Source organism: Sebastes umbrosus, chromosome 11 (assembly GCF_015220745.1).
Source record: "Sebastes umbrosus isolate fSebUmb1 chromosome 11, fSebUmb1.pri, whole genome shotgun sequence".
NCBI classification, from domain to species: Eukaryota; Metazoa; Chordata; class Actinopteri; order Perciformes; family Sebastidae; genus Sebastes; species Sebastes umbrosus.
This window is the reverse complement of record NC_051279.1, coordinates 12,689,808-12,707,892: the sequence shown is the minus strand read 5'-3', so window position 1 is coordinate 12,707,892 and position 18,085 is coordinate 12,689,808. Positions and strand designations below refer to the sequence as shown.

Genomic DNA, 18,085 nt, shown 5'->3' with positions numbered 1-18,085 from the left:
TTTGCTTGCTTCACGTCTCTTAACCATCAGTATGTGACCATTAGAGGGCGACGTCTTGCAGCTTTAGGGCATGGCTTCAGCTTCAGTGGGTTTGTCTCATTATGCAGACACTTTGTAACTCAACACGTAGGTAGCTCTGGATTTACTGACTCGTATAATTAAAGCTGCCGGAGGCACACATTTATTCGACAGTCAGAGTTTGATGGGTGACATTTCCTCAGCTGTTTTTTATCTCACAAAGGTACATCGATGGATATTTTACCTTTACTTTGTATCGTCTCTGCAGCTTTCACAGGTAAGAATCTTTAATTTACAAGTTTGAACAACTTATGCTGTCTGTGTTTAAAACGTTAACTTTACTTTTGTTTAATTGTTGAGAAGTTGGAAAAGAGTTTAGATGATCTTGAGGTTGCTATCCATGCTTTTGTGACTCGATAGCAGACCATATTCGTAATTAATAACTTGATTGCTTAAACAAAGAATGTATTTATAATTAGGCCTATTACATTTGGTTTAGGGAATATGGAAATGTCTATTTTTTTGTTTATATATGTAATAGTTTGATTAACAAAAGACTAGCTTTATGAGAAATCATATGAATCACAATTTTGAGAGATTAAGCTGCTTTATACTGTGTTTTTGCTCTGATAGATAATTTGCCCACTAGTGTCTTGTTAACTGAATCACTCTGTTAGACTTGATTTCCATAATGTGGTCTAAAAATGTCATCTACTTTAAATACTAATGATGACAACCACCTTAATGTTATGTTTGTTTTCAATAGATAGACATCCATACTAATATATTATGGAAAAGATTATTTATGTTTTTCTTTTGCATTGTGATCATAGATATTGTCCCATTGGCCCATTTTTCAAAGTATTCAACTTATTAGAGTTCCTCACACACCTGTAACTGTCTCCTTCAGGTTTAACCAAAGGAGCTGGTGTGTTGCCAGACGGTCCTCTGAATAAAGCTGTGGGAGAGACTGTGATGTTCACCACAACACTGAATCCACCAGAAACACCATTTTTAACAGTGAGCTGGAATTTTGGTGATAAAAATATAATCACTTATAGTAGTGCAAACATCACTGCACCAGAGTATGAAGGCAGGATCTCCTTCTTCTTGTCTACTGGATCTCTGGAGCTCAGGAATCTGACTCTTAATGACAGTGGAGTATACAGCGTTAACATTGTTCCGAATGGAGGACAAGCGGAGGGTGGGAACACAAGACTGGACGTTTATGGTGAGCAAATATTTTCGCATCTCTTTCAGGGCTGAGTGAAATATTAGAGTAAATATTTCTTCAGTTAAAATAATTGTGTTTATATGTTCAGTGGTTTCAAATAAGATCTATACTGAGACCAGAATTCATATTATATTATTACATAATAATATGATATGAATATGATTTTTTGTCAAACTACTGTTTCCAAAGTCGGGATAGTGTCTCACTGTTAGTGAAATTTAAAGCCTCCAAGTCTTATAATAACTGTATCATAATTTAGATTTGAATAATTGCACTTTGCCATTGAGGCCGATGAATGAATGAATATCTTTTATAATATATTTTTTGTGGTATAACGGTAAGCACTGATGTAAATATTATGTTTAAAAGGTTTTCAGTTTTTTAGGTGCACCTGTATAGTCTGTATGTAACTTTTGTTGACACTGTATCAGAGAGACATTGATTTAAGTTATGGTCATGCTTTTTTGTGGCGTTCAAATGGACTACACTATATAGAAATGTATTCTAAAGAACAACCACTTAGTATTGCTTGAAAATACCACTGAGTAAAATCAGTGGCAGTTTGACACAATATCAACAAAAACTGAATTTCCCTCTGATGTGCAACGCATTTAGTAAAGGCCCGAAATTGCCTTTCTGGTCTTTGTATCATCATCAAATAATAAGTGAGAAATGTTGCTTTTTGTAGTGGTCGGAGCTACTGTAAACTTTCAATGTGCAGCCATGAATACTCAACATCTCATGATCAACGTGAGATTCATTCTCAGCCACTGCAGTGTTTCCTTGTACTCTATCTTTGTTATGTGGTAGCAAATATAAAATAATTTTGTTTTTCAATCACAGTGCCAGTTTCCAATGTAATGGCAACTGCCAGCAGCACAGATTTGGTGGAGTTCAACAGCTCTGTCAGTCTGTCCTGCTCCTCCTCTGGATCCTCTCTCTCTTTCCTCTGGCTGAACAGCAGCTCTGAGGTTACAGCCAGCGACAGAGTTCAGCTCACTGATGGAAACTCCAATCTCACTATAGTTAACGTGACCCGCAACGACCAGGGACCATTCAGGTGTCATGTGTTCAATCTCGTCAGTAATGACACCAGTGGTCCAATTAACTTCAACATCAGCTGTGAGTTACTAACCTACATGCTCAGTTCTTTATCTGACAACATCTGCATTCAAACAGAGACAGAGTTTAGATTATTGTCACAACTCAATGAGGAGTGGCCTTGCTTTGCTATACGTCCACACCAGTAACAGCCTCGGCCAGAGGCATTATGTTTTCGGGTCGTCCGTCCGTCTCTTCTTGTGAACGCAATATCCGAGGAAAGCCTGGAGGGAGGGCTAGGCGATAATCCAGTATGGTAATTTATCGTCTCTCAATTAATTCATATTGTGATGAAATATATAATATGATATATATATATATATATATATATATAATATATCGTAATACACAATTATGTCATATAGATTGATAATAACAAGCACGCACTGACTCAAATTTGTCAGAAAATCTGATCAAACTCAGTTAACTTAGTTTTAAACTTAGTTTTCTGTATTTGTGTGTACACATGTGAACATAGTCAGTGTATAGCTGGAAATATTTGTTTCTGTAATTTAACTTGAAACTACAGTATATGTTCATTTTGCATTAAAGCTGAGGTAGGCGAAATTAGAGCAAATCTGATTAACGTGCTACCCACGGTCGCTATACCGTGGGTAGTACATGAAACAGGTAACCTGAAAAAAATCATGTGCCTCTGTGTCCTCCTAAGCCTAACGACATGTGCAAGATTTTACAGACCGGAGGCAAACAAGCAGTAAAAGCTGATCTGAGGTCTGCTGTCCATCTGCTGTCTATGAGAGCCGGCTGTTAATCACTCGCGAACTCCGACCAAACGGTCAAACTAGGCCACGCTGATCAAATATGAATCAATATTATGTTACATTATTGCCTATTTCTCGCCTCAAATGTTTTCAGACCTTTCACTCGGACTCAAGGATGAACTGATTATATTTTGGAGGTAAAGGGTCAAGGCCACTGTGACCTCAAGTCCGTCCCATTCTCGTGAACGCAGTATCTCAGGAACACCTGGAGGGAATTTCATTACATCTGGTACAAACATCCACTTGGACTCAAGGATGAACTGATTAGAATTTGGAGGTCAAATGTCACTCTGACCTCACTTGGCTATAACTCAAGAATTCATATGCTAATTATGACAATTTCACACATATATCTAACAGGATAAAATGATGAACTGACATTTTCGACAGACATAGATGTAAACTGCAACCTGACATGTTGGTGGAAACATACAACCGTGAGGCAGTAATTATAGTTTATTTTGTTCCACCACGGGTAGTACAAAAATTAGAAACATATTTTTCAACCTTATGGAATCCAGTACATCCCTGCAAACTACAGCACAATGCCAACTAAATCAGTTTCATTTAGAAAGGGTTTATTGCAAGCTTGTTCTGTTACATTTCATTCTACAAAGGTTTCTATTTTCTGGTGACTTGATGTATGATAATGCAGTTGTGCATACTAACTTTTTGCTTTTGTTTTGCCCTACAATCAGACGGCCCTGAAAATATTAATTTGACAATATCTCCGTCACAAGAGCACTATGTTGAAGGTTCAGACATCAGCCTGATGTGCTCAGCTGACTACAGCCCTTCTGCCCAGTTTATGTGGTTTCTGAATGGAGACCTGCTGTCTGATACTGGACGAGAGCTCAGACTGATGAACATTCAGACGAGTCAGAGTGGGAACTACAGCTGTCAGGCCTTTAACAGCAAAACTCTGAGATATGTAACTTCTCAGCCTGCAGCCATCTCTGTACTGAGTAAGTTTAAAAGGTTTTGTGCAAAGAAATATAGATAAAACGATGGGATGTACCTGTGATGGTATCAGATAAAACTTTCTTAAATACAAAGAAAAAGTCCCGCTAAACATTTGTGGAACAAAGAGAAACAATACTTACATATGTTTGCACTCAAGATACGGCTGCAAGTTTTGCTTGTACAGAGACAACTGAGGCTCAGAATGAAAATGTTTGCGGTCGTACTCCTGGAGTGGCCAGTAGCACAGCAAAAGTTGTGGCTTGCAAATATAACTAATACACACATTGAGGACGATCAGTTAAACACATTCAGCATGTAAATGCACAGTATTTGCAGTAACTGCAATATATTTACAGTAATCTTACAGTACTATATCCCCTTTCACCTCTCAAATTAGTTTTGGAGTTATTAATAATGAAATTGCCATTCAGGCAGATTTTTGGGCTAAAAATTACTTTCAAGTTTAAACACATAAGGTCAGCCAACACTGGTTAAATATCGCACCAAGCACTAGACAACGGATAGCAGAAGATATAATAGTTAAACAAAATAAACATTCTTGTGACTACATGTCTATGTCCAACTCGCATACAAACCTTGTACGTCTAGCCATTACTACTCATCATTGATATCAGATTCATTCCCACTCTCCACATTGCTCCACTCTACTGAACAATGTTAACTTTCTTAGACAAAAAAGGTGGCCAGTATAAAACCACTGTGTTTCACCCACAGAGCGTGTTGCCAATGTTGTGGTAACTTCAAACACAACAGACTTGTTGGAGTTCAACAGCTCTGTCAGTCTGTCCTGCTCCTCCACTGGACTCTTCCTCTCTTTCCTCTGGCTGAACAGCAGCTCTGAGGTTACAGAAAGTGACAGAGTTCAGCTCTCTGATGGAGGCTCCACTCTCACTATAGTCAGTGTGACCCGCTACGACCAGGGACCATTCAAGTGTCATGTGTTTAATCCTGTAAGCAATGGCACCAGTGATCCAGTAAACCTCACCATCAACTGTGAGTTATTAACTTATATGTGCATACTCTTTATCCATCACTAAATGCATGTATGCTTCAAATCAGATGGTATCATGAGGCTTCATACTGAGCGAAGCTGCATGTCTTGTTGCATTTTCTTCAAGCTGCTAACTTTACTTTTTTTTTTTTTACTCCCCATATGCTGCACACTGTAGATGGCCCAGAAAATATAAATTTGATAATATATCCGTCACAAGAGCACTATGTTGAAGGGTCAGACATCAGCCTGATGTGCTCAGCTGTCTCCAGACCTTCTGCCCAGTTTCAGTGGTTTCTGAATGGAAACCTGCAGTCTGATACTGAACCAGAGCTCAGACTGATGAACATTCAGATGAGTCAGAGTGGGAACTACAGCTGTCGGGCCTTTAACAACAAAACTATGAGATATATAACTTCTCAGCCTGCAGCCATCTTTGTACTGAGTAAGTTTAAAAGGTTTTGTACAAAGAAATATGGATTAAAAAATGGGATGCACCTGTGATGGTATCAGATAAAACCTTCTTAAATATCAAGAAAATGTCCCGCTAAACATTTGTGGAACAAAGAGAAACAATACTGACATACGTTTTGCTTGTACAGAGACAATTGAGGGTCAGAATGAAAAATGTTTGCGGTCGTACTCCTGGAGTGGCCAGTAGCACAGCAAAAGTTGTGGCTTGCAAATATAACTAATACACACATTGAGGATGATCAGTTAAACACATTCAATAGGTAAATGCACATTATTTGCAGTGACTACAATATCTTCACAGTAATCTAATCTGGTCACAGACAATATCCCCTGTCACCGCTCAAATTAGTTTTGGAGTTATTAATAATGAAATTGCCATTCAGGCTGATTGTTGGGCTAACAATTACTTTCAAGTTTAAACACGTAAGGTCAGCCAACACTGGTTAAATATCGCACCTAGCACTTGACAACGGATAGCAGAAGATATAATAGTTAAACAAAATAAATATTCTCATGACTACATGTCTATGTCCAACTCGCATACAAACCTTGTACGTCTAGACATTACTACTCATCATTCATATGGGATTCATTCCCACTCTCCACATTGCTCCACTCTACTGAACAATGTTCACTTTCTTAGACAAAAAAGGTGGCCAATATAAAACCACTGTTTCACCCACAGAGCGTGTTGCCAATGTTGTGATAACTTCAAACACAACAGACTTGTTGGAGTTCAACAGCTCTGTCAGTCTGTCCTGCTCCTCCTCTGGACTCTTCCTCTCTTTCCTCTGGCTGAACAGCAGCTCTGAGGTTACAGAAAGTGACAGAGTTCAGCTCTCTGATGGAGGCTCCACTCTCACTATAGTCAGTGTGACCCGCTACGAGCAGGGACCATTCAGGTGTCATGTGTTTAATCCTGTAAGCAATGGCACCAGTGATCCAGTAAACCTCACCATCAACTGTGAGTTATTAACTTATATGTGCATACTCTTTATCCATCACTACATGCATGTATGCTTCAAATCTGATGGTATCATGAGGCTTCACACTGAGCGAAGCTGCATGTTTTGTTGCATTTCTTTCAAGTTGCCAACTTTACTTTTAGGTCATTTTTTGTTTTGTTTTTTACTCCCCATATGCCACACTATGTAGATGGCCCAGAAAATATTAATTTGATAATATCTCCGTCACAAGAGCACTATGTTGAAGGGTCAGACATCAGCCTGATGTGCTCAGCTGTCTCCAGACCTTCTGCCCAGTTTCAGTGGTTTCTGAATGGAAACCTGCTGTCTGATACTGGACCAGAGCTCAGACTGATTAACATTCAGATGAGTCAGAGTGGGAACTACAGCTGTCGGGCTTTTAACAACAAAACTATGAGATATGAAAAGTCTCAGCCGTCCGTTGTCTCTGTTGTACTGGGTGAGTTGGAATTATGAGGTTTAGTGGATATAGTAGTGATATTGGTCAGAAAGATGGCACTTAAGGCTCCACGTGCATAATCTGTATTGACAAATTGTTTACTCCAAGCAGTGTATGTTAATATTTAATAATAATAATAAAAGACAGACACATAAAACATTACTTGTATAATATTCGGAATTGCAGGAAAATAAGTGATACAAAAACACAAAGCACCTTTGTATTCAACATTGTATTGCTTAATATTGCAGGTAAAGTCTGATTAGAAAAGGTTATACAGTATAAAAACGTAACTTCCATTCAGCAATTTGTATATACGATATGTTAAGATACAACTTATTTCAGCCTATTATTCAATGCAGCTATAATCAATGCTCTGTCAACCATTTTAGTATCTTTCAGCTCATTGTTTTGGTTTTCCGGAACCGCAGCTTGACTGTTTTGGTTCACTCTCATAGCATTGTTTTCGGCAAAAACCAGACCGCAGATAGACACAGTTAGAAACTAGTTTATGAACATAGTGAATCATTTAGCAGCTGAAGAGACAGATATTTCCCTTAGGAGTTGGTGGAAACAAAAGCTGAATAAAAAGAAGAGTGAATATTAGACTATCATTCACCAGGTGGACAGAAACATGACTCCAAATGTTGCTCTGTATGTTCTGCATGTGTAACCCAAATGTTTGCTCCATCAACTTCAACAGTGACTATGTTGTGTTTATGGATGTCATGCTCCATTAAGAATTGTGGTCAAAACTTTGAAACAATGACATTGGATCAAAAGCACATTACATGACAAAGGTCAAGAGTCCTGCAGCTGTCGACTGTTTTGAGTCAATTGTTAAATCTTGTGGTTTTAATGAAACATTTTCGTCTTCGTTAGTCAGTGTTGAACTGACACACTATCTAAATACTCAATGTTGTATTCCACTCATATAGATGATATTTCTGAGGTATAGGTTATTCAAACCTGTAAATGTTAACATAACTGAGTGTGGACAGTCCGACACTTGGCATGTCATATACATGATTAACGTAATGGTAGTTATCTTTTCCTCTTACAAGTTCCTTTATATTTATTTCCTCAGTTAACTCTCAGTAACTCAGTTACTTTTGTTCCTGTTTTCATATTTTTCACACAATCTTTTGCCCAACAGAGAGAATATCTGGTGCTTCAATCACACCGTCAACAAACCTGACAATTGAGGGGGACTCTGTCAACTTAACCTGTGATGCTGCTGGCTCTGTGTTTACCAGAAAGTGGATGAAGGGAGGCTCAAATCTGATCCCGGCTGTAAACATGACCCTTCACGACAATAACAGAGTGCTGTCTTTTAGCAGTCTGAATAAACAAGACGGTGGAGAATATTCCTGTAATGTCATCAACCCCGTCAGCAACGATGAAGCTAGTTTCACCATGGTTGTTTACTGTAGGTAACAAACTGTACATTTAATGTTCAAAATGATGAGTGCCATAAAAATAAGTGTTTCCTACTATTGAGATGTGTTGTTTGTAGGTCTGTAACACAATATTTCAGATTTTTAAGTCAATTATTGAACATGTTTTATGTTCTTTATTATTTGTGCTGCTGTAAGAACTTTACAAATATCTGTTTTTCAGATGGACCAGAAAATGTTCAAATCTGCGGTCCAAATGAGATTATTTTGGACGAGACCTTAACATTAAACTGCTCTGCTGAATCCGTACCTGCTAGTTACACCTGGACACTGAATGGGAAAAAGATACACTATTCTGCCATTTATACTAAAAACAACATTGAACCTTCTGACAGTGGAAACTACACCTGTGAAGTGATGAATTATATAACTAAGAGAACATCATCATCCGCGGCCCACGGATTGACTGTCGCAGGTACCAAGATGGTGTTGATTTCAGATTTTGTTGATACTCTTGAACATTGCTATTATCCCACTGTGCTATACTGATAATCGGAAGAGTAGCAGGCTTCCTAAAGATGTTTCTTACAGATTTGTAAATTCATGAGACAGCAATGGCTTGAAATCTAAAACTGAATTTGTTATTTTTTAGGTTTCCTTTCAGACGGGAATGGAGGTCTTTCAGCTGGTGCCATTGCTGGAATAGTTATCGCGTGTTTAGTAGTACTTTCTGCAGTAGCTGGTGGAGGGTATTATATTTATAAAAAAAAGTAAGTGAAAAAAGCTCGACTCAGAGACCAGGCAGGAGGAAGTGGAAGGATCTGAAATGATAGGAGAGTCAATACATGGAAAATGCGGAACTAGAATCAGTCGGTGAGAGTAAAACTTTGTTTACTCAACCTACAAAAGGTTGATGTTCAACAAAGGGTCACTTGCCTATGTGCTGCTTTTGTTATATATTATCCATATAGCCCTATGCCTGACTTTAGCTTTAACTCTAAATCTTTAGTGTTATTTCACAGTGGAGCTACACCTCAACACTGTGCAACTTCAGTTTAACATTTTGTTGTTGTCAGGTATAAATATTAAACTTTGATGGGTTATGTAGCTCAACATGAGTTCAAACTTTGTCATCTGTGTTATGAAACCCTAACAGTACATAACCCTGTTTGAAAGTCTTTGAAATGTCTGCTGGTAAAACTTAAAATCATTATTTGTAAGTCATTCTTAAAAAATACATTTTGGACTAAAGCAAAAAGACAGATAATGCCTGTCTAATGTCTAATTTACATACTAATGACTTATTACCTCTCTTAACAGAAAGAAGACAAAAAAACTCTCTAATCAAAACACCACCACCAGAACCGGTACGTGTATTACGTGTGTATGTGTGTATTGTATATGTTTTTTTGTATCGCGATATTATGTTATGCTCTACTGTATCGATTCTCCAAAATACTATATTGATTTTTAATTAACCTCTTAAGAATCCGACGGCCCGCCGTTGGCCCCGGCTGCTATTGAACATTCGGAGGTTGTAGCGGGTTTTCAGTTTCAAAGCTAGAGTTAAAGTTACTGCCATCATATGAAACTAGAAAACCTAAGGAATCCATTGGTACCAAGCATGTCATACTAGAAGAGAAGGAGGCTAAATAACGCTCTAAAGGTCACTACATTTTGGCGAGGAAAAACTGGCATGGCGATTTTCACAGGGAACATCGTTACCCCTGTATCATGATATGTACTGAATCCACAGATTCTTGCCAATACACAGCCCTATACGGGACGTTTCTGGGTGTCAGATTTGGGTACTGGGTGTGTAGCCCCTACGCATGGGCAAGCACACATCCAAGAGGAAGCTACGAAAAGCGCAAGCACAGAACAAAAACACAAATTTAGGGAGGTGAAGCGCCTAGCGGATAAATCTTTTTCCAAAACGAGTGAATCTGGGGTTGGCTTTCACTTTCGCTGCAGTATGTGATGCTGCAGTCAGAGGACATGCGCTTCTGGTGTCATTGAGCTGGGTGGAGGAGGGGGAATGTTGTGTACAAACAGTAAGTGACAATTCCTGCATAGTATGCCTTTAAATAATTCTAAGCATTTTTTATTTCTCATCTTTTAAAGGAGGTGAAGGCCAGGACAACACCGCATACTCAGGAAATCAGGTAAAAGTCATCAGTAATAACCAGGTTACTCAGCGAAACCAGAGGCCTGTACTACAAAGCAGGATTTTGGGTTAGCAAGGTAACTTCCGGTTTAACCCTGGGTTTTCAGATCTACGACGGCGGTTCACTTCTTACCAGGGTAGATCGCCATGGTAACTTATGCTGCACACCTAACCTGCTACAGAGCAGGTTAGGTGTGCAGCATAAGTTACATAAGTTTCATTGTAGGACCGCTTATCATGATCGCCGTTATTAGGGTTAGTTGAGAAAATATGAAAATATACCCTGGGTATGTTCAACTTTCTTCGTAGTACAGGCCTCTGGTTGCGCAAGTAATCGGGGAACATGTTTACATGCCAAACTCAATATCTAAATGATTCTCATGTATGCCCATATTGCCTAGACAAATGGCAGTATAACTGTGCTTACATGTATGTGAATACAAGTGATGATGGATTAATCGTCTTTGGACTTATGTTTAATAAAAGTCGTGAGACATCCATGAACTAAAACATGAGATTCTGAAGGAATAAATAAGTGAGGTTATATAAGTCAAGGTTACAATTAAAATAGATGATTTTATCACATACAGCGGGTAAAATAAGTATTGAACACGTCACCATTTTTCTCAGTAAATATATTTCCAAAGATGCTATTGACATGAAATGTTCACCAGATGTTGGTAACAACCCAAGTAATCCATACATACAAAGAAACAAAAACAAATAAGTTCAGAAATTAAGTAATGTGTAATGATGTGAAATGACACAGGGAAAAAGTATTGAACACATGAAGAAAGGGAGGTGCAAAAAGGCATGGAAAGCCAAGACAACAGTTGAAATCTATCAGTAATTAGAAAGCAATCCGGCCCCTTATCAGTGCAAATTAATATCAGCTGGTTCAGTCCCAACTGATGGCCTATAAAAAGGTGTCTCAATACCAAGGTGTCACACAAGAAACATACCATGAAGAGTAAAAGCAAAGAGCTCTCGCAAGACCTTCGCAACCTTATTGTTGCAAAACATACTGATGACATTGGTTACGAACGCATTTCTAAACTTCTGAATGTTCCAGTAAGCACTGTTGGGGCCATAATCCGGATGTGGAAAGAACATCATTTCACAATAAACTGGCCACAACCAGGTGCTCCTCGCAAGATTTCTGACAAAGGAGTGAAAATAATTATCAGAAGAGTTGTCCAAGAGCCAAGGACCACTTGGCTCTTGGACAACTCTTCTGATAATTATTTCAGAGTTTCAGAAAGACCTGGAATTAGCAGGTACAATTGAAATCATAATAATCTGCTGCCATCTACCAGGATGGTGATGATGATCATCCTGGTAGATGGCAGCAGATTTTTATCATGAATGTCTCGGTACATTTTTCCATTCATCCTTCCTTCAATTCTGTGAAGTTTGCCAGTACCGTATGCTGAAAAGCAGCCCCACACCATGATGTTACCACCTCCAAACTTCACTGTTGGTATGGTGTTTTTAGGGTGATGTGCAGTGCCATTTGTCCTCCAAACATGGTGTGTATTATGGCATCCAAAGAGTTCAATTTTGCTCTCATCTGACCCGACTATATTCTCCCAATATTCCACAGGCTTGTCCAAATGTTGTGCAGCAAACTTTAAACGAGCTTCAACATGCTTTTCCTTTAGCAATGGAGTCTTGCGTGGTGAGCGTGCATACAGGCCATGGCCGTTGAGTGCATTACTTATTGATTTCTTTGAAACAATTGTACCTGCTAAATCCAGGTCTTTCTGAAACTCTCCACAAGTGGTCCTTGGCTCTTGGACAACTCTTCTGATAATTCTTTTCACTCCTCTGTCAGAAATCTTGCAAGGAGCACCTGGTTGTGGCCAGTTTATGGTGAAATGATGTTCTTTCCACTTCCGGATTATGGCCCCAACAGTGTTCACTGGAACATTCAGAAGTTTAGAAATGCGTCCGTAACCAATGCCATCAGTATGTTTTGCAACAATAAGGTTGCGAAGGTCTTGAGAGAGCTCTTTGCTTTTACCCATCATGAGATTCTTCTTGTGTGACACCTTGGTAATGAGACACCTTTTTATAGGCCATCAGTTGGGACTGAACCAGCTGATATTAATTTGCACTGATAAGGGGCCGGATTGCTTTCTAATTACTGATAGATTTCAGCTGTTGTCTTGGCTTTCCATGCCTTTTTGCACCTCCCTTTCTTCATGTGTTCAATACTTTTTCCCTGTGTCATTTCACATTATTACACATTACTTAATTTCTGAACTTATTTGTTTTTGTTTCTTTGTATGTATGGATTACTTGGGTTGTTACCAACATCTGGTGAAAATTTCATGTCAAAGACAGCTTTGGAAATATATTTACTGAGAAAAATGGTGACGTGTTCAATACTTATTTTACCCGCTGTATGGTGCACGGTGATATTAGTAAAAAATAATAGTAATAATAAAATAGTAAGTTTCAAATGATCTGCAAAATCTAATTATACATTAGTGGCCAGTCTGTGATCAGGTTTGTTTAGTTTGATTCGAAGAGAATTCCTCCCTCCATCTATCAGATGTGTGTTTACATGTGTTTGGAGCGTTATCTGTGTTTACCACAGAGCTCAACATCAGACTTTGATCCAGGAAAAAGATTTTCAGTTGACACGATAGAGAACCTTAACCTCAACAGAGCGATACAGTTTTTCTTGTTTATGGCCGTGCTTCTGTTTTTTTAATATTAATCTGTTTAACTGCTTTCATCTGAGGTGTTATAACTGTAAAATCTAATATTTTTTTTCCCTTACTTTTTCTTTTTGAGGAGCTGAACTATGCCGATATCAGTGTTTTCCATAAAAAAGATGGTGGGACAGTCCAGCTGGGGTTACCAAGTAACTCATCAGACTACGCTGAGGTCCGAGTGAACAACAGCCGTGCTGCAGCATCCTCCCCTCCTACCTATGATATCCACCTGCAGCGAATGAAGAGGACAGCTCCTCAGCCTAATGCTAACGGCGCAGAAGTTTACGCTTAAGTTTGCAAGAAATGACCTCACTGGATATGATGGATCACCTGTTGAGGTTAGACTGGAGGCCAGAAGCAGCTGACATGTGTTAGAGAAACCTGCACTCCTATCTCAGTTCCTTTTTCTAGAACTAATTTGGACTTGAGTTTACTTAGTCAAAGCACTTTATCAGTGGTTAATAATCAACCAGTTTGTGACCTATTTGCCATGACTGAGGACAACAATGATGGCCTACTAGCTTGCATTTACCCCATAATAGCTTTCTCTGTTTGTACTGTATGTGTACAGTCAATGCAAAGTGCAAATATCTGAGTTTGGGCATAATGTTTGACACTGGTGTGGTGTCATATTTGATCCACATGTATACTGTGTGATTCCAGTTTTACATCTTGTGATTTATAGATTAATATTTATTTCTCATCTTACAAAATGAAAAACATTGGTTGTTTAAAAATATCTAATTTACCTTGATAGGTATTTTTACATGGTATGAATACACCTTGAGCTTGTTTATTGGTCAGTTTAATAGTGGACTATAATGACCTTGCAGTGGTGGAAAGATTTATGTTATCTGTTGGTCCAAAGGAACAGGGGAAAGATAAATAGAGATATGCATCATTGTAATTTAATTACATAATGATAAAGTTAAACTTGATGTTATCACAAAGGGGAGGTCTGCATCCACAATACTCCAAAACGCTACCATGGAGAATGAAGCTATATGTTTCTCTCCAGTTCCACGTAAACCATAGCAAGAACAAAAGTTGATAGGCAAAGTTATATGGTTATTGATGAATATCTACAGGTACAATAAGTACTTTAAGTCTTGAAGTCAGTCCAACAGGCATGTCGAAACTGTGGCCTATAAGAAATATCTCAATCTTTTCCTGCAAGTAATCATGTGATAAAATGATTAGGGTGCTTTACCTGTCAGCATATCTCTCTGAAAGGCCTCGAGCCAACAGGGAAGTACTTCAAAGAAGTCAAACATAGCAAGGAGAAGTAGAAGTACATCTACAGTTTCTCATACACCTACAGTGTGACTTCTCAAATCCTGTACATAACCCAACTTTTATGAAGACATTTGTAAATTACACATTACACGTTGTGGACTGAATCATTATTCTAAGGCATTAAATGCAGTATGTTTGCACTGAAAGGTTTCATCACACTGTGTGATGGGGTAGTTCACTTTGAGGTTAGTAAAGCAGTTATGTTTGGTATTAGTAGTAGTGGAAAAGTGGAAAAAAGCTAGTACTGCCTTTTATTCACATGTGGGTGTGTGTATCCGCCAATATCAGCAATCTCTTTTTCCTATTTATTCATTATTTCTTTAAGCTTGTTATACATAATCAGTTGAGATTTTATTGCTATCATTATACTAGGGCTATATGCATCTTCTATAGTAGGCCTATAATACTCCAATAATATTCCAACTGGAACATTATAGGGTTAAGATAGTGTGTTTAGTGTTAATAGTTAAAGTGCTTTCCTGTGTTATGTGTAGCCTATAGTGGGGTCTCATTCAGGTTTTAGGAGCAGTGTCCCAGTCAGGATGCTCCTACATATATTATGCAGCAGAATAAAGAGACACATTATGAATTTCTACAGGGAATAAAACCTACTTGGAGATATTGAGTTTGGGGGTCCTACCCCAAGAAAATTTTAGGGTTTCTGACTCAAAACTTTGCAATTTTACAATATTTTGGACCATTATTATTACTAATTAAATTATTATTTTATTATTTGCACATATCACAGCCTTCGTCTGAACATTTAATTCTTCTGGAAATGTTTGTACTGTAAAATCATATTCTGTAAATCAAAACTTTTAAATAATGTTTAATTATATTTGTTCACAAATAAAAAAAAAGTCATGACGAACAGTTCCCTAATTATTTTACAGAATTGGCGTGAACATTGTATTGATAAATTACAACACCCTCGCTCTCAACCCCCTCCTCCGTGCCATGTGTCTGCTCGATCACAGATGCTCTCCACAAAGTTTTTATGTTCATATGGCTTATGAGGCGTGGCGCAAAAATGCTGCCGTTATTCCGTTATGAATTACCATTATGAATCTCCCAGAGAACCTGATATGGTAGAGAGTACCGAGTACCAGCAGCTTGTGAGAAGTGCCGGTGTGCAAGAAAAAGTCATGGTACACCAAGGAGTAAAATGCAGAAGTGCCGGTACTGCGTACCGGTGAGTACCAGCCCACTTCAAGCACTGGGTATTAGTATTGGAGATGGTAACACCATGAGCAAGGTCTAAATCAAGAGTGTTGACTCAAATTCTTTCCTGAACACACTAAAATAATAAGTAAATCCAAACCGTTTGACAGCGCTAGGCTACAAGAGAGGTGAGGGTGAACCAAAACAGTAAAATTTTGGGTCGAAGAGCTAAACAATGAGCTGAAACTCACTATAAAGCTCTGTAAAGCTGAGCAGAGCAGCAGATTGATGTGATTCTTTGTCATTTAATACATTTTTAGTATACAAAATATTGATTATAGCTGCTTTAAGTAGACGGATGTAAAACAGATTCATTGTATCTAAATAACAAGTATGGCAAGTGAAAAGTGTTTTTCTCAGTTGTAAATGTGTATTTAAAGAGCGAGGCTTCAGTTAAAGGCTCCACATTTACTCAGCCAGATCAATGCTGTCAGACTGTACACACAAGTTCTATTTTAGTTACTCACTTTTTTTTTAGATGAAAACAATGTCTCCTTACCCGAGCTAATGAATGAATGTTTGGCCACATTTCCCCTCCCCCGTCAGTTACTCATTAGTAAAGATCAAATTCCTTGTGAGTTACACACATGGTTGATATCACCTGCATTTTAAGGAAGTATTGTTTTACAAACTTAACTTACTAAACACAAACTTAACACTTTAATCACTATCAAACTGAATCCCTTAGTTTTTTACCTTAAAATTCAATTAATTTACACATTAACATTGATGAAATTGAGGTATTTTTAAAGGTATTTTAAAGAGATAATGGATAAATGAATGCATTGTAATATATCATGGTATTTTTAATGGATTATGTTCACCGTTCAATTGGTAAATAAAACATTTTAAACTGACCAAACAGCATGAAAAGCACCCCTTAATTTATATGTTAAAATGTCATAGTTTTTCAATTAAGATATATATTAAAGGGTGTTTTTCATGATTTTTGGTCAGTTTTAAGGGGGATTTACCGCTTAAAAATTTGATTAACTGTGCCCATAATCCATTAAAATCATGTGACCTTAAAGTGCTTTTCGAATTTAAGTGTTTTAAGGGGTTCAGGTTTTGCCTTTTTAAGTTAATGGACAAATTAAGAGATCTCTGGCTACCATACTAATGCCCTTAATCTAATGTTAAGGAGTTTTTTATGTTTTCAGTGATGAGTTAAGGAGGAATTCTAATTTTTGTTTCATAGTGACTTGTCTCATGATTTGTTTAACAGTAATCTCTGTCCACTCTTTTTTTGTTCAACCGTTCAACCTGAACGTAGCTTTATCTTTAACTGTCACACCAAAGTGAACGTGTGATAAATGTTTGACCAAAGAAGGAATGCAGTGATTGTAACTCTTTGCATTTGTAATAATTTGCTTGCTCTTTCAGATGAATAAACTATTTTATTTTTGACATTAATAAAGCATTTCATCACATTGAACATGTAAATCCGAACACATCACAGTGGTCTCTTTCCTCTTGTGCATAGACGGCACAGAGTCTGATTCTACAATATCTTGTTGGTGTCTTTGTTTTCATATTTGCAAAGTAAATGGTACATTCCATAAAGAGAGCAAACATGGAAATAATCAGATGGCACAATAGTTTGATTGTGTCTGTTGTTTAAGGTCAATAGTGACTCATAAATGTAGGGGGGATTTTGAAGAGAAATTCAGTGCAGTGCAAATCTGAAATGGTCCTACTTAGTGCAGGGTAGTCTGTTTGTTACTAATAATCATTGTATATTCTCTTTGATATTGACAATTACTGTGTCTTTAAAATAGTTATCTATAAAATATTTATAACACACAAATAATATGAATCATAAAAAGAAGAAAGGAGGAGGAAGGAGTTACAGGCAAATAGTATGCAAAATGAAATTCATTCCAGGAATAACACTGCATTTATATTACTGCAATAAATCCAAAGTTCAGTATGACTAAATACGTCGCTGTGCCAACCGGACGTCATAACAGCGACACAATCTACTCAAATGACAGTGCACAAAAAGTAGGTGTGAATGAGCGACAGACATAAATTACAGTATTTTTCCTTTGTGCTCTTTAATCTCTTAATCAATATAATATTTTCTCACAGAAATCGATAACAATTTTCACACGCTAGCGTTTTTACTGTTTTGCCTTTGAAACCATTTCACCAGAAAAGCCCCACCTGTTTGGACACAGTCATTGGAAGAGGATGAGTCATCTCTCACAAGTGATGAACTTTTAACATAATAAAAACTCTTCCTTACTGAAAGAAATAATAGGGCGTTTTT

At 37.7% G+C, this 18,085-nt stretch overlaps 1 protein-coding gene across 7 annotated transcripts; it reads left to right on the top strand.

Moving 5' to 3' along the window:
* The first annotated feature begins 129 nt into the window (after positions 1–129).
* On the top strand, positions 130–17,254 carry LOC119497687 (carcinoembryonic antigen-related cell adhesion molecule 5-like). Of its 7 annotated transcripts, none has more exons than XR_005208958.1 (14): positions 131–295; positions 929–1,249; positions 2,096–2,374; positions 3,834–4,100; positions 4,834–5,112; positions 5,289–5,555; positions 6,270–6,548; positions 6,740–7,009; positions 8,166–8,438; positions 8,630–8,881; positions 9,071–9,180; positions 9,727–9,773; positions 10,531–10,571; positions 13,376–13,415. XR_005208958.1 is itself a non-coding variant. In XM_037785979.1 (14 exons), exons 1-14 carry the CDS (start codon positions 250–252, stop codon positions 13,586–13,588), a joined length of 2,940 nt encoding a protein of 979 aa, XP_037641907.1. In that variant the 5' UTR covers positions 133–249; the 3' UTR covers positions 13,589–17,254. The 7 variants fall into 7 exon arrangements, 6 of the variants coding, with proteins under 6 accessions (XP_037641908.1, XP_037641909.1, XP_037641910.1 ...); XM_037785979.1 differs by having other exon boundaries at positions 133–295; positions 9,071–9,176; positions 13,376–17,254; XM_037785980.1 differs by lacking the exon at positions 9,071–9,180 and having other exon boundaries at positions 130–295; positions 10,531–10,570; positions 13,391–13,555.
* Positions 17,255–18,085: the final 831 nt, after the last annotated feature.

Coding starts and splice junctions, on each gene's coding strand:
- LOC119497687 (XM_037785979.1), top strand. CDS start 250: ATGGATATTTTACCTTTACTTTGTATCGTCTCTGCAGCTTTCACAG. Junction 8,439..8,629: donor TTTCACCATGGTTGTTTACT/GTAGGTAACAAA, acceptor TCTGTTTTTCAG/ATGGACCAGAAAATGTTCAA. Junction 8,882..9,070: donor CCACGGATTGACTGTCGCAG/GTACCAAGATGG, acceptor GTTTCCTTTCAG/ACGGGAATGGAGGTCTTTCA.